This window comes from Pseudorca crassidens, chromosome 1 (genome assembly GCF_039906515.1).
Source record: "Pseudorca crassidens isolate mPseCra1 chromosome 1, mPseCra1.hap1, whole genome shotgun sequence".
Taxonomy (NCBI): Eukaryota; Metazoa; Chordata; class Mammalia; order Artiodactyla; family Delphinidae; genus Pseudorca; species Pseudorca crassidens.
The window spans coordinates 190,539,623-190,554,747 of NC_090296.1; the positions used below are offsets into that span (position 1 = coordinate 190,539,623).

General features: G+C 48.9%; 1 protein-coding gene across 8 annotated transcripts in view; it reads right to left on the reverse strand.

Moving 5' to 3' along the window:
• The window catches only part of FRMD4A (FERM domain containing 4A), a 646,084-nt gene that overhangs the window by 60,290 nt on the left and 570,669 nt on the right, over positions 1–15,125 (reverse strand). For all 8 annotated transcript variants that reach the window (XM_067703847.1, XM_067703859.1, XM_067703855.1 and 5 more), the window contains one exon: positions 12,109–12,250. In XM_067703847.1, coding sequence (XP_067559948.1) covers positions 12,109–12,250 — 142 coding nt within the window. The remainder of the gene's footprint in view (positions 1–12,108; positions 12,251–15,125) is intronic.

Genomic DNA, 15,125 nt, shown 5'->3' on the forward strand with positions numbered 1-15,125 from the left:
GCCATTTGCCAAAGAAGAGAAGCTCTGTGCAACGCAGCTACCACTCGGGCTCCAAAGCTCATCTTTAGAAGGAGCGACAGAGGTCTAGGCACTGTTTTCAAATTTCGTTTCTTGAGCTCCTGGGTTTGCATTTATGCCTTTGGTGCGCCTGTGGATGAGGCTGGGACGGAGTCGAGGGGTTCGGCAGGTTCTGGGCCCCCCACTCCACCCTCAAGCTAGGACAGCTCTGCCGTGGGGTTCTGGTCACAATGCATTTGAAAAAGAGGTTCCCGGTGCCTCTGTTTCTGTAAAGGAAATGCACCGTCTGGGCAAGCGTGCCGAGTTCTTAGAGCTGCTCTCTCTTGGAGCTTGTCGGATCTGAAGCCGTTGGGGTGTTACCTGCAACCAGGCCAACGTGGCAACCCTGGGGGGCGGCAGCTGAGTGCCCAGGGACAAGATGACAACACCAACAGCACAAAGCACTGACGGAAACTCAAGAGCATCAGAAGGAGGAGCCCCAAGCGCTCCGAGATGCTGATGTTCTCACCCTCTAGACGTCCCCTGAATGGCACGCGTGACATCTAAAAGGAAGGCCAGCCAGAGAGGCAGAGAGTCACTCTTCATCCTCTCAAGTGACAGAACAGAATGAATCCAGGGAGAAACGCCGTCAGAAGAGCCTTAGGGGCGCAGGGCAACGAGAGTCTTGCAAACTAAAGGTTTGTGAGCACATCTAAAATGATTCTAGACACAGAAATAATTTCCAGTCAGCACCTACACTTGATGAATGGTATAGAAGCTCTCAGTTACGATGATTTGTCCATTTCCGGTTACGTGAACACACACGTGCCTTTTCACAGGCAACCCCACTCCAAGGTTATACGTTTAGCCCCTTAGAAATTAACAAGATGGAAATCCGCTATCTTTTAGAGGAGCAGTGAAGGATAAAAGACACCTGGATTTCCAACACGTCAGCTGTTAGTTAGTGTTAGTGTCAGATCTCGGGTTGTTGACCTCTCAGAGCCATGATGTCCCCAACTAGAAAATGACCAATTAACTAACCCCCAAGATTCCTCCAAACTCGAAGAATCTAGTACTGAAATAAACAGCTTACTGAGGCAGTTCCCTCTCACCTCTAGTAGCCATTTTTGCAATTTTTACAAAAGGACCCTTACATACGGCACCATCTTTCTCCTCTTTTCTTTCCCATCTCCACCTCCAGAACAGACAAGCATCGCTCCAACTCTGGTCCTTCTCCCAGCTATGGCTATAGTTTGCTTCAAATCAAAAGGAAATGTCTACTTATCGACCGGCACCTAAAGGACTGACCTCTGACCTCTGATCTTATCAACAGGCCAAAGCAAATTATCTGTAAACCTGAATACTAAGTAAGAGTTTAATCTGAGCTTTGTTCGGGATTAATGAAGTACTAGACGGATGGACGCTCTCTACCGGAGCCAGAAGAGTGAGACTTCAAAACGTAGAGAGTGACAGAGCAGTAGCCAAGCGCTAGTCAGAAAGGACTGTCCAAGCATAATCAACTGGTGCACGAACCCAAGGAAAAACAGGAGTGATCTGAATGCTTCTGAAAGATCTAAGTAGCGAATAAACACTTTGTTGTTGGTGGTGGTCAAACTTCCAAGTAGCACCAAGTTTGTAGGAAAGAGTGATGCGAATACACCTCGGGAAATGTCAACTGGTCTGGCAGCTTCCGGAGACAGAAGTCTACCATCTAGTAGTTTAGAGCTAACAAGTCAGGGCTTGTGTCCAGCTCTGTGCCATACTAGCTGTGAGGACTCGGCAATGTCACATGACCGCTCTAAATCTGTTATCTTCCTTCTCATATGGGAATGAAAACAGGACTTCTAGGTTTCCCTGGTGGTTCAGAATCCACCTGCCAATGCAGGGGACACGGGTTCGAGCCCTGGTCCGGGAAGCTCCCACATGCTGCGGAGCAACTAAGCCCATGTGCCACAACTACTGAGCCTGCGCTCTACAGCCCGTGAGCCACAACTACTGAGCCCACGGGCTGCAACTACCGAAGCTCGCGCACCTAGAGCCCGTGCTCCGCTACAAAAGAAGCCACCGCAATGAGAAGCCCGCGCACCGCAACGAAGAGTAGCCCCCGCTCGCCGCAACTAGAGAAAGCCCACGCGCAGCAACGAAGACCCAACACAGCCAAAAATAAACAAATAAATAAACAAATTTAAAAAGCAGGACTTCTTCAAAAGTTGGGAGAATCAAATGAAATTGATTTGCACTGGCTTGCAAGATGCTTAGAACAGCACGTAATAGGCACTACATGAGTATTTGTGGTTGTTTGTATTCAGGAGTGTCCCCTGGCCTTTGTTAGGAGCTGGTACCCCAATTCTGGGGAGCCTCATGATGTAAAAGAGGAAGAACAGTGAACAGGCAAGAGGCTGGAAGGCTGGGGGAAGGTGCACAGGCAGGGAACTCGGGAGAAGGGAAGGGAGGGGATTTTTACAGAACTCCCGATAGGAGCTTCCCACACGTTCTACTTCATTTCATCCTCACGGAAACACTGTCCCCATTTTCATAGAAGAGGTCATTGGGATGTTAGGAGGCACAGCTGGGATTCCAACTTGGCGCTTTGGTCTGCTGCTTCCCTAGAATGGAAGCACCATGAGGGCAGGAACTGGGTCTGGCTGTAATCAACACGGTTCGTGTGCCAGCCTACCTGCCTCTCCAGCCTAGACCCTTTCTGCGGGACCGCGCGGAGGAACACGTAGGCAGAAAGGAGGGGCCCACAGGTCCTTCAAATGCGCCAAGGAAGCCAGAGAAGTCTCTGAAGCACCTTCTGTGTGCAAGGTGGGGCGGGGGAGACAGGGAACTGGACGTGGGTCCAGCCCTCAGAGAGCCTCGCGTCCGGCCGTGAAAAGCTGTCCAGTGGGAGGAAGGAGGACGTGAGCCGCGCACTTGACGGGCAGAGGCGGCAGCTGCCGCATCCCAGGCCAATTAGGCAATGAACCTGCGGGGCTGATGAGGTCGGCGGCTGAGTGGTCCAGTGCCGGGAGGGTCAGCATCAGATGAGCTCTCTGGAAAGCTTTTCATCCTGCTTACTGCTCAGTCAACATCTCTCTGAATGAGCCCTGATTGAACTTGCCTTTTGCTTTTGGCGATCTGATGATCATTTTTCAATCCACATCCTTTATAGAAATAGGTCACTCCTCAGCTGGCTGAGAGGAGGAGAAAAAGGTCTGACCCCAAAGAAGACAATTCCAATCCAAACACAGCCTGGAGTGTCTGATGCACTGAAGATCAGAAAGGCACTTTCAGGGGGTCTTTGGAAATCTCCCGAGTGAACTCCCGGATGCTAGGGATGTTGTTGGACGGAGATATTCCTGCCACCTCTGGAGAAACCGCCTCTCGGACTTTCTCGTGCTCCAGCTAGGGAACTCCAGGTGTCCCCGGGTGGGCAGCTGGTGCCCTGGGACAGGATGCGTGGGGAGGGCCGGCCCACACAAACAGCAACTCCCCTCCCAGCCGGCAGACATGGGGAAGGATGTCCTCATCGGGCTGAGACGGAGAATATGCTCCAATCTTTCAAAAGACTCTGGGCTACCCTGCACCGGATATGAGAACGCATCCTCTTAAACAGAATATTGTCGGGAACCGGGGCTCATCTGTTTTTACACAGATGGAATTCTGATGACCAGCCCCGCTGATCTCAGGAGACAGAAGGGGTTCTTTCTTTCCTCTCTGAAAGCAGGGGAAATTTGAAACAAACAGTACCCCAAAGAAGAAAGAAATCTGTTGTCCTAAAAGTAAGGGAAGGAAATGACAATCTGTCTGTTTAGACTTTTATGAAAAAAAAAAAAAAAGAAGGTAGGCATATTCCCAGCAGATCTACAAAAGCTGTAAGGAAAAGTTTTGGCAGACACCCCAGGAATAAATACAAGGAAAAGGTCTGAACCCTTTATGATGAAGAGATATTTATTTGCCTTACAAATCCTCAATTATGAATTCCTTACAGAAAAGATGTCCTAAGAGAACATGGGAAATAAAGCCACCTGGCAGATTTCAGGATAACTGTGTGTGATCTCTGGAGAGCGTCTCAGGGAATGAAATGTGAGTTTTTCACATGAAAAGTGCACGCCTGGAGAACTTTTCATTAGGGTCGGGTATTTTAAAAATAAAACGGTGCATGTATAAGAGCAGTGAAATGGGAGCAATTTGAAAATAAACACCATGTGGTGGCAGGGAAGAGTCTCTGGGACTCAGAAAAAAAAAGAAAAAGTGCTCAGTGGCGCTTTCACCAAAGGGTGAAGGGTACAAAGATAATTAAAGAGAGCAATGTTCGGGGTTGGGGGAGAGGGAGGGAGGGAGAGAAGTGAGCCAATGACTTAAAAAATTAGCAGCATCTGGTAAACTACCTAGTTGAAACTACTGTTATGAGTTAATTTATACGGTTTCCATTCCTTATATTGTGAAATAGGGGGGCTTATCCTTCTGGCTCCAAGATTCTGTGATTCGACTGTAATATTGAGAAGGCTGGTCTCCATAAATGGGAAGAGAGCAAAAGCTATGGGAGGGGATGGTGATATTTCTTTTTCAGTTCTTAAAATTCCATCAAAGTCGTTCACTTAGGTTACAGATTATCATTCTGCCCCGGTTTTCTTTAGCAGGCAAATATTCCTTTACACGGGAGGGTGTAACTATATCAGTATAAACGGTTTATTAGGTTTTTTTTTTTTTTTTTTTTTTTTTACCCCCAGTGAGAGAGCAGAAAGGGACAACCGTGCTGTCTTCTCACAATTTTGACTCAGGCCCGTCCTGCTCAAGCCACGGCCAGAAACATCCGTTCCACAGAAAGAGATTTCGCAGCCCTCACCAGTTACACAGTCCCGTATAAACACACCCTGGCAGAAGGCGAGCCCTCTGGCAGCGCTGCTGGCTAAGCCCATCTGCAGGGCACTGAGCCTGGGACCAACACTAACGGTCCCTGGAATGCTGGGCATCGTTAGACTTAAGAAGAGACAGGCAGTGGATAAAGGAACCTTTAAAAGGCTGGAGAGAAACAGAGGGAAGAGGTAGAAGGAGAGCCAAAAAGAAGGATGAAAACGGCACTCCCCTGGCGGTCCAGTGGTTAAGACTCCATGCCTCTAATGCAGGGGGCGTGGGTTCGATCCCTGCTTGGGGAACTAAGATCACACATGCTGGGCCGCAAAAAACTGACCAAGTTCCATCGACAGACGAATGGATAAAAAAGAAGTGGTACACATATACAATGGAATCTCACTCAGCCATAAAAAGGAACGGAATTGGGTCATTTGTAGAGACGTGGATGGATCCAGAGACTGTCATACAGAGTGAAGTAAGTCAGAAAGAGAAAAACAAATATCGTATATTAACTCATATATGTGGGATCTAGAAAAATGGTACAGATGAACCGGTTTGCAGGGCAGAAGTGGAGGCACAGATGTAGAGAACAAACGTATGGACACCAAGGGGGGAAAGTGGTGGTGGGAGTGGTGGGATGAATTGGGAGATTGGGATTGACATGTATACACTAATATGTATAAAACAGGTAACTAATGAGAAGCTGCTGTATAGCACAGGGAACTCCACTTTGCTGTACAGTAGAAACTAATACAACATTGTAAAACAACTATACCCCAGTTAAAAAAACATTGACATAAAGTAACTGCCAAACATAAAGGAAATAAATTGGAACTGTAGGAATAAAATCTATATTTAAAAAAAAAGAAAAAAAGGATGAAGATGAAAAGAAGAAGAAAAAAGCCCCCAAACATCATGGGATTGGTACCAACTTCAGGCCGTGTATTTTACGCTGAATACAGCCCTGACCATGAAGCTGGCAGACCCCTATCAGATCAGTTCTCTGGAAGGGGAGACGGCAGACAGCTGGCACCCTCATTATTATGTTAGTTATTAATAAACTGCCCAACAATGGCAGGAAGTGCTGGCATTCAGAGAGGGCGAACGTGTGAAGAGTTGAGTCATGGACATGGATGGGTCCCAGGCAGAGCAGGCCCTACACTCAGTACAACATGTTTTTCTCCAGAGCGGAAAGGGTCAGACAGAGCTGGGGGATCCCAGCAGACTGCAGGGTTTTGTTATATTTCGTTTTTTTTAACCAAATATCCATCACCACATTCTTTGCAATCCTGCTCTTGACAATGAAGATGACTCAACTGCCGTATCATTAATCCCACAGCCCAATTCCTATTTATAGGCACGACATGCCATTTTGTTTCTGGAGACAGCGGGTGGCTTCTGGCCCTGTATTTCCACTCAAAAAGCCAGCGTCAGTCTCATTGTTCTATTCCTCTAAGAAAGGATGTGCAGTAACATTTTTTCGTTTGGGGGCAGTTAACGCACAACCCACATGGGCCTGCATAACACAGGGTGTCTTCTAAGCAAGTCTGTGCCGTTTTTCTTTAAATCGACTGAGAGCAGAAACACACCTCCCTGAGCCCCTACCCTCCTACTGAAACCAGAACTGTTCTGGGATGGCAAATTCCAGAAGCAATGCTGGGACAATCCTACACTTTTTCTCGCTTTCAGAGGAGCTATGGAAAGGCCATGCGTGTTCAGCATGCAGTTGTTTGGTTTTTTCTTTTGTCATTCCAGTTTTTTCCCTTTCCCATCTGTTGCTGAGAGTTCAAGAAATGGGGGTAAGGAAGAGAGGAATAAACCCTTTAAAGTTCCCACAAAAAGGATTTCGGATGCTTTTTCTGAATTCTGAAAACATCACCATCACCAAATGTTTTGAATTCACAGTTGTCCTCTCAAACTCTATCTGAACCCTGGAAAATCTGGAGGCTCTCCTAGGGCGCAGTGACTACAACGTCCCCTGCTTGTCACCACCCCGCCTCTCCCACCCCGCAGTGGTCAGGCAACAGGCTGGCTGGTTACCCAGAGGTGCAGAGCTTGTGAGGAGACCAAGATGGGGGCGGGGGTGGGGCTCTGCCGGCCTGGAACGGGGGCTGCGCCCTGAGCTGCCTCAACGTCCCTTCCTCCAGGGGATGCTCTGGGACAAGGGTCCTCACCTCCTTTCAAAGCCTGCCCGCCGGAGCCCCTTCACGAATGGATTTGGGACGCGGGTTCCATAACCTTCCTAGGGTCTGAATCTCATGCAGTGCAATTTTGGGAGGTGAGGGCTTGATCCCTTTTAATCTGACACAGCTTAGAAGGCTCAGCCCCTCTAAGGGTCTCTAGTAAGACTACAGGTCTCCCACGGGACAGCCCCGGGTGTTACCGCCAAAGAACTCAGAGGGTCTTGGCCCCGAGCCTTAGTAGATCATTTCAACTCTGCAGACCTTTTCTTTCTGAGATGTTAGCCCCTGGCTCAGGTCATTAATAAGTGTGGACTTCTGACTTCTTTAATGATATCAATAACATTTCTTCTTTTCTTTAGCATCTGAGACCTCAGATAGCTTTAAAATGACTGAAGTCCACTATTTCGTAATGATGTACCCTTGTTAAATAGGAAAATCACCTTCCAAGTTACTAAGAGTTGGAAATATTTTATCTCTGTTTTACATCAATAAATAGTAGGCAAACTCTTTGAGGAGAGAAGCTGTAACTTTTAAAATGCTATGCATAGCCCCTAGCAAAGTTCGGGAGCTAGAAAAAATGTTTATACGGTAGCAATATCACAGTGTGGTTACACGGCTCAGTTACGGCGCAATTTGGGTACAGACAAGGGTGGAAGGATAAAGGAAAGATAATGAGGAAGGACGGCATTTGCAGGAGGGGCCTGATCTGACAAGATTAACCTTTGAAGGTCTGATACCATCATGACAAAAGCCATACAGTACAATTTGAGGGAAAATGTTAGTGGCAGGTTTATGAGCGATCTTGGCAAGGACCGAGATAGCACACACTCTGGGAATGTAGAAGGTTCTTAAAATGCAGCACATGCAGGATTCTTACTAGTGTCCTTCAAAATTTAACAATCGTGTATCACTGACATCAGTCTTGGTGATGATTTTTTAAAATCTGACACCACAAGTAGAGGCACCAAAAGTAAAAATAAGCAAATGGGACTACAGCAAACTAAAAAGCTTCTGCACAACAAAGGAAACCATCAACAAAAAGAAAAGGCAACCTACTGAATGGGAGAAGATATTCGCAAACCGTATATCTGATAAAGCACCAATATCCAAAAAATATAAAGAACTTATACAACTCAACAACAAAAAACAAATCCAATTAAAAAACGGGCAGAGGATGTGAACATTTTCCCAAGAAGACATACAAATGGCCAACAGGTACATGAAAAGATACCCAACATCATTAATCATCAGGGAAATGCAAATCAAAGCCACAATGGGAAATCACCTCACATCTGTTAGAATGGCCATCATCAAAAAGAACATAACAACTGTTGGCGAGGATGTGGAAAAAAGGGAACCCTCATACCCTGTTGGTGGGAATGCGAGTTGGTGCAGTCACTATGTCAAACAGTCTGGAGGTTCCTCAAAAAACTAATAATAGAGCTACCATATGACCCAGCAATTTCACTTCTGGGTATTTATCTGAAGAAATGAAACAGTAACTGGAAAAGATATCTGCACCCTCATGTTCACAGCAGCATTATTCACAATAGCCATGACATGGAAACAATCTAAGTGTCCACCAGTGGATGAATGCATAAAGAAATTGTAACTATAACACACACACAACGGAATATTATTCAGCCGTAACAAAAAGAATGAAATCTTGCCATTTGCGATATAAATGGACCCCAAGGGCATTATGCTAAGTGAGGTATATCAGAGAAAGACAAATACCATTTGATCTCACTGATACATAGACTCTAAAAACAAACGAACTAAAACCAAAAAACCCTGAGCTCATAGATAAAAAGAACAGACTGGCGGGTGTCAGAGACAAGGGGTGAGGGTGGGTGGAATAGGTAAAGCGAGTCAAAAGGTACAAATTTCCAGTCAGTAAATAAATGAGTCATGGGGAAATCATGTAAAAAATTTAAAAAATCGTGTATTGAACACCTACTGAGTGATAGGCACAGGGCTAGAAGTAGCAAAAAGAATTCTCAAGTGATGATCAGTTTCTCAAAATGCTTTCCAGGACTATTTATCAGACACCATCTTTTCTTAGCACGAGGCAGTAGATGAAGGAGAGACAATAATTGATCCAATAAGATACTAGGTTATTTGTATCCTATTTCCTGAGTGAGAGGTAGACCACAGGGTCTGGAAAGTGTCATAAAAAGAGTGCTTAAACCAAGGCCATCCCGAAAGAGCGACGCCCTCTCCTTCTGTGGGAGCCCATTACTAAGAGGCCTTCTCCACACGTAGTCAGGCAGGACGCACTAAAGGATGAAAAGCATGGGTGGGGGGCTAGCCTAGATTTCCGTCTGGTGGGGGATGGGAAACCGTCCCGTCCCGTCCAGGTGGGACTGCGAGGCCTCAGGTGAAGGCATCTTCTCCTGCACATGAAAAGTCAGAGGGGCAGCAATCACAGACCTGGTGGCAGTGATGGCCAGATCGGCAGGTCCTAGAAGTTCCCCGAGTTGACTGATGGAACACTTCCTGTGCAAGGTCTCTCCTTCCACTGACCCGTGGCCTTTCCTAAGCCAGAGGGGGGGAGACCTCCCCATGGCGCCTCAGCAGTTAAGGACCATTCTTCAGCATCTAACTTGCAGGGCTGGGCTGAGTTCGAAATGCTCCCTGGCCTGGTCACGGCTCACACCTCTCCACCTCCTTCCCCGTCTGCCCAGCTTTCCTCTTGCTTAGCTGAGCAGCAGAAGGTGGGCAGGCAAAAGGCTGAGGGTCTCGGTCCTAAGGATGGGGCCACCGCGGAAGTGGGGCAGGCAGGGGGCCTCGGCTACCTGCATCGATGCCCAAACAGCTTTGCCCGGGGTCCTCGTCACTAAGTTATCAGACATGAAAAAACTGCTCTAATATCCTGAGATAAAGATGCATATATCAGGTGTGGGAGTGGATTCAGCAGGAAAGTTTTCTTTTGATTCATCTCCTAGCCCATGGGATTGATTATTAACGTCAAGCTGTTGGCGGTAACGAAGAGGAATTACTATCCAGTCTTGAAGATGCCTGGATCTTGGTATCTCAATTTCTTTTTTTTGGCCGTGCTGCCAAAAAAACTGGGGATCCCAGTTGCTGCACCAGGGATGGAACCCGCACTCCCTGCAGTGGAAGTGCAGAGTCTTAACCACTGGGCCGCCAGGGAAGTCCCTGGATCTCATTTCTGATGGTTGAATGATGTCAGCTCCATGTTAGACGCTTTGGGGCTCCTGTTCACCACCTCCGCTCTACCTGCTATTACGTTTGTACCCTTGGCGGCTGCCAGAGACAAAGGGCCCGAGCAGATGGACCAGGACACAGGTGTAAAAGTGGGGAGACCGAGGTTCCTCGCAAGAAGAGTGGCTCTCAAAGTGTGGTCCCCAGACCAGCATCAACATCACCGGAGAGCTTGTCAGAACTTGCTAGAAATGCTAATTCCCAGGCTTACCCCAGACCTACAGATCAGATACTCCGGGGCCGGAGCCCAGCTATCTGCGTTTGAACGAACCCTCCAAGGGGTTCCGATGCACTTGGAGGGCAGGGAACCCCTGAGCTGGAAGAATCTATTCTCTTGGGTATAACATGCCACATTCAGAACGAACGTAGATTTCCAAGGGGATATGAAACCACAGCAGGGATGCACCGCTCACTGAGGCTGAAGGAAGAGGCGGGCTCATCTGTGGCTGGATTAGGAGGACAGTGGACAGATTAAATCCAGGCTCCGATCTGAGACTCTGGGCTTTAATGGGGGATAGGGATGTCTAGGGGACAATCACAGGGCTGACTCTGGCCCTGCCCTTCATCATTCTGCAGGTGGCTGGAATTCGAGGCAGGGGTCTTGGACTTTGTATGGCGTTCTCTTTACTACAGCACCGTCCACCGTCTTCACTGTAAACCTCTAAGCCTCAGAAACAATGATCACTTGGCCCACTGTATCGATGGAAACTTTTTAAGGACCCAGGACAGCGAGAGGTTTACGGTGAACCTTAACGGTGACCTGGCAGAGGCAGAAACGACTTTGTGGAGCCTGAAACCTACATAATTTTGGTGGCTCCATTTAAGAAAAAGAATGCAAAATGTATTACGTTCACAGGTTTTATAAAACGCCTGGCCCGTGCACACATGACCTGGGTCCTCCCAGGACCTTAGAAAGGCCTGTCCATCTTCACCCTCGCCCTTCAGGTCTGAAGGTTTTCCCTGGCTGTGACTGGACTCCACCAGCCCAGAAGCTAACTAGGCAGCTTTCGGCTTTCCCCGCCTCCTGTCTTTTTCCTTTATTTTATTTTGTTACCGTCTGCAGTCACCACGTGTACAGAGCTGACCCGAGAAGATGAGGTAGGGCAGACTTCCTGCTTTACTCTCTGGCTCCGAGGCAAGGAGATGTGTACTGGCTCCAAGAATAATCAGGCCTTGACCACGTGGCCTGGGGAGTGAACTGCGTTATACTTTTCTCACATTGCCAGACAATTTTTGCCTCCCTCTCGCTCCCTGCCCAACTCAAAACTGCCCCCCTTCCTGTCACTCCAGCCAATGGCATCCCTCCTCCTGAAGTCCAGCCCCATCTCAAACCTCGGGGCATTTCTGCCCCTCCCAACACCTCAAGACAAATGACTGGCCCAGGCCCCCCACAGAAACAGACGGCAACCAGATCCCCCGAGCCTCCCTTTCAAAGCGCACTCTGCGACAGGTCTCTCCTTTCCAAACGATCAAGGGTGTTCTGTACTTTGGAAAGCCTCGAGAAGCCCCCCTGGGAGCAGAATGTAGGTCACTCAGCAAGCACCGTGAGCCTGACCTTCAGCCCCTCCTCCTCGAGTGGCACACGGGCAGCCCGCGCCCGCCCTGCGTCCTTGGAGCCGGCATTCCTGCCGCTCAGCCACCAGCCCTGGGAAGGCTCTGGAGGCCGCTCGAAGGCACTTAGGTGGCCTTCCCACACCGGGAGGTTCTACTGCCGCTTCTCCCCGCCCTTGCTTCCACGCGGTGATACTCTCGGCCGTTTCCTCGGACCCCCGCTGGGCCGCAAACCTTGCTCAGGACGAGAGAGCCAGCGGCTCCGCCCTGCCCCCTCGGAGCGCCCCAGCCCCCGGGGGCCGCCACCCACCTGAGGACAGCAGGCTGCCGCTGCTGCCGCTGATGATCTTGCCCTTGCTGCCCATGCTGGCCAGCTTCGACGTCTTCAGCGTCCCCGTCTCCGTCAGGTCGATGGCGATTTCGCTCAGGCTGCGGGCGGCATGGATCTTCGACTAGAAGGACCACCGTGGGCAGGTTAGACGGGGGCCGCTCCCCTCCGGACAGCATCGCTCGCCCGCCCGCCTGTCTTTCCGAGATCTAGCAAACGGCCTCACGGCCAGCGAACTGCCTCATTTTTCTGTCTGTGTCCCCAGGGCCCATCGCTCATCCCCTCAGGCTTCCCAGGTGGGAGCAGATAAGGCTCCAGAGGTCACACCGCGAGGAATTTTCGAAGCCTGTCATCCCACAGGCTGCATGTACAGGGCTTACAAGTGTGGACTTCCGAGTCAGCTAGGCCTCGGTGGAGTCCTGATTTGGGGAAGGACTTAACCTCACGGAAGCCTCATGACTCACAAGCATAACACAGGGAAAGCACCACCTACCGCTCAAGGTTTTGTTAGGGTCAAAAGAAGTAAGGCAAGTGAAGGCATCCCTCCACCCCCAGTTCCCTCCCCTCCCCTCCCCCCGCCTCCTACATAGCTCTCAATGAATAGTAGCAATTTTACTTGCTACTGTGATTTTGTGCTTAAAAGGAGGAAAAAAATAACTTTCAGCTTTGTGAATGATTTAAAGGATGTCTGAAGCAAATTTATGAAGTTCCAGTAAATTCTAAGGTGGTTTAAACTCTTAAATGATTAGCCACGGAGCCGTGAAAACTTAGAGGGTTGGGAAGCGATCACACTGTCAGCCTGCAAGCGTGGTATGTAAGGGCTTCTGCAACAAATGCTCATCTGGACGCTCGGTTCCCACCAAGGGGGCACCTGACACGGTGCTTCGCTTCTATCTTGGTACCTAAACATAGGAGCCGAAGTCTTCAGATTACGGTTAAAAGTCCACTCCATTTATGCTACAAATTAACTGGCCCACTTTGTCGAACGGTAACAGCAAGTTAGAGCAATTAGAAAAGGACTCTGCATTCATGATTACGTTCCTAAAATCAACTGTTTGCAGTGAAGCTTTCTGCTCTAGTTCCCACCTTGGGAGGTAGAGGTGGGTTTGCGTGTGCCCCGCACGTGTTGGACTTTTTTTTTTTTTTTCCGTTTTCAAGAAATCAATTTGTGACAATGCTTCAGGAAGTGGCTTCCGCTGCACTGCGGACTTTTGGAAAACAACTATAAATCCTAGTATAACCTGTACGTGTGCTGATTTTTTTTTTTTTTTTTTTGCGGTACGCGGGCCTCTCACTGCTGTGGCCTCTCCCGTTGCGGAGCACAGGCTCCGGACGCGCAGGCTCAGCGGCCATGGCTCACGGGCCCAGCCGCTCCGCGGTATGTGGGATCCTCCCGGACCGGGGCACGAACCCGTGTCCCCTGCATTGGCAGGCGGACTCTCAACCACTGCGCCACCAGGGAAGCCCCATGTGCTGATCTTTCTGTGGCCACTGGTGATTAGGCAGGGGTGCACGCATGGAGCCAGCGGAGGGTCCCAACTGAGGTTTGGATGCGTGTTCACTGGTGTGAGACTAGGTCTGTCCGCCACACAGGAGAAGCCACGGAGGACGGGCACGCAGCGGTCCAGCAGGGTCTGTCTGAACCCAGAGGCCTTGCCCTTCCTCTGGCCTCCGTGTTGATGCCAGAATTGGTGAAAGACCATGACTTCTGACCGCCAAGTACTTTCCTCACGTGAATGAGATGAGAGTCTGAGGGGCAGAGGAAATGCTGAGACTTTCTGCTTGTTTTGTTCACTGGGTCTGACCCATTTTCGTTCTCACCCTCTTCTATCTCACTGGTCCTTCCTTGCCTGATGTCTCCTCTCTGACCTCAACTTCTGTCCCTGCATTCAGAACTAGGCTGCCTTCCTGGGGTGAGGGCTTCCTTGCTCATAACACAATCCCAGCTGCCAGCTCCTCGCAGGGTTTTCTGGCTTGTAGCAGAAGGCAGGAGCGCCTCTGCTTCACTTCGACACAGCGTATCAGTTGCATCCACCTGGCTGAGTTTTATCCTCTGAGCAAAGCACAACCCATCGCTTCCTCTCTTTCAACACTGTTCTTCTACCAAGGCCCAGGCTCTACCAACAGAAGCCCACGCTTGCAGTTCTGCAAGAATAACTCATGAAGACACAGACCACTGCAGCCTGGTGAAGGACCTGGGCTCTGAAATCAGAAAGATCTGGACTGAAATCTTGGCGCTTCCCAGAGAATCACAGTTTGACCTTGATTTTCAACCTCTCTGATACTGAGATCCTCGTTTGTCAAATGGAGCTGTTAAAACCCACACCACGGAGGTGTGATATCAGGACGAAATCAGATGCTAGACATCAAGGCCAGTGACACTGGAATAGGAATAGGGTATAAATCAGGGCCTGGCAGGAATTTGCTAGGTGAGGGTCAATGAATGACTCAACTGGAGATTTGGGGGGATCTCATTAATCTCAAGGAAGACCTGTCCCCACCCCACCTCCAGCCCCGCCACACCAATCTCGGAGGCAGGAAACAAAATACAGAAAAAGGACAACAGACACACTTCCCAAGGGAGACTAGATTCTTAGAAGCTTTAGGAAATTACTGGCTTCTCTCTAGAATGGAAATATCACAGTGACTGAACAGATAAGGTGGGGAGAGAGCACTAAGAGATGAATTGATGGCGAGATTCTCTCCCTATAAAGTCAAGTCTTTGTGCCCAAGCAAAAGAGCCTCCAAAGCTTTGGATGTTTTGCTCTGAGGGTCTTGCTGTTCTAAGTATTATTATGGGTATTCTGTAAGCAAGGTTTAATTGGCCCTGACATGCTTTCACTTGGCTTTTGATCTAGATGGAATGAAGAATAGCAAACTGGATCAGGAAAAAAAAAAAAAAGATTAAGAAGAAGGAAAGATGTTTGGACTGGGGCCCAACTCAAGTTCTCTATCTGAATTCAGAGGAACAGTAACTCAACAATTTAAGCTCTCAAGTA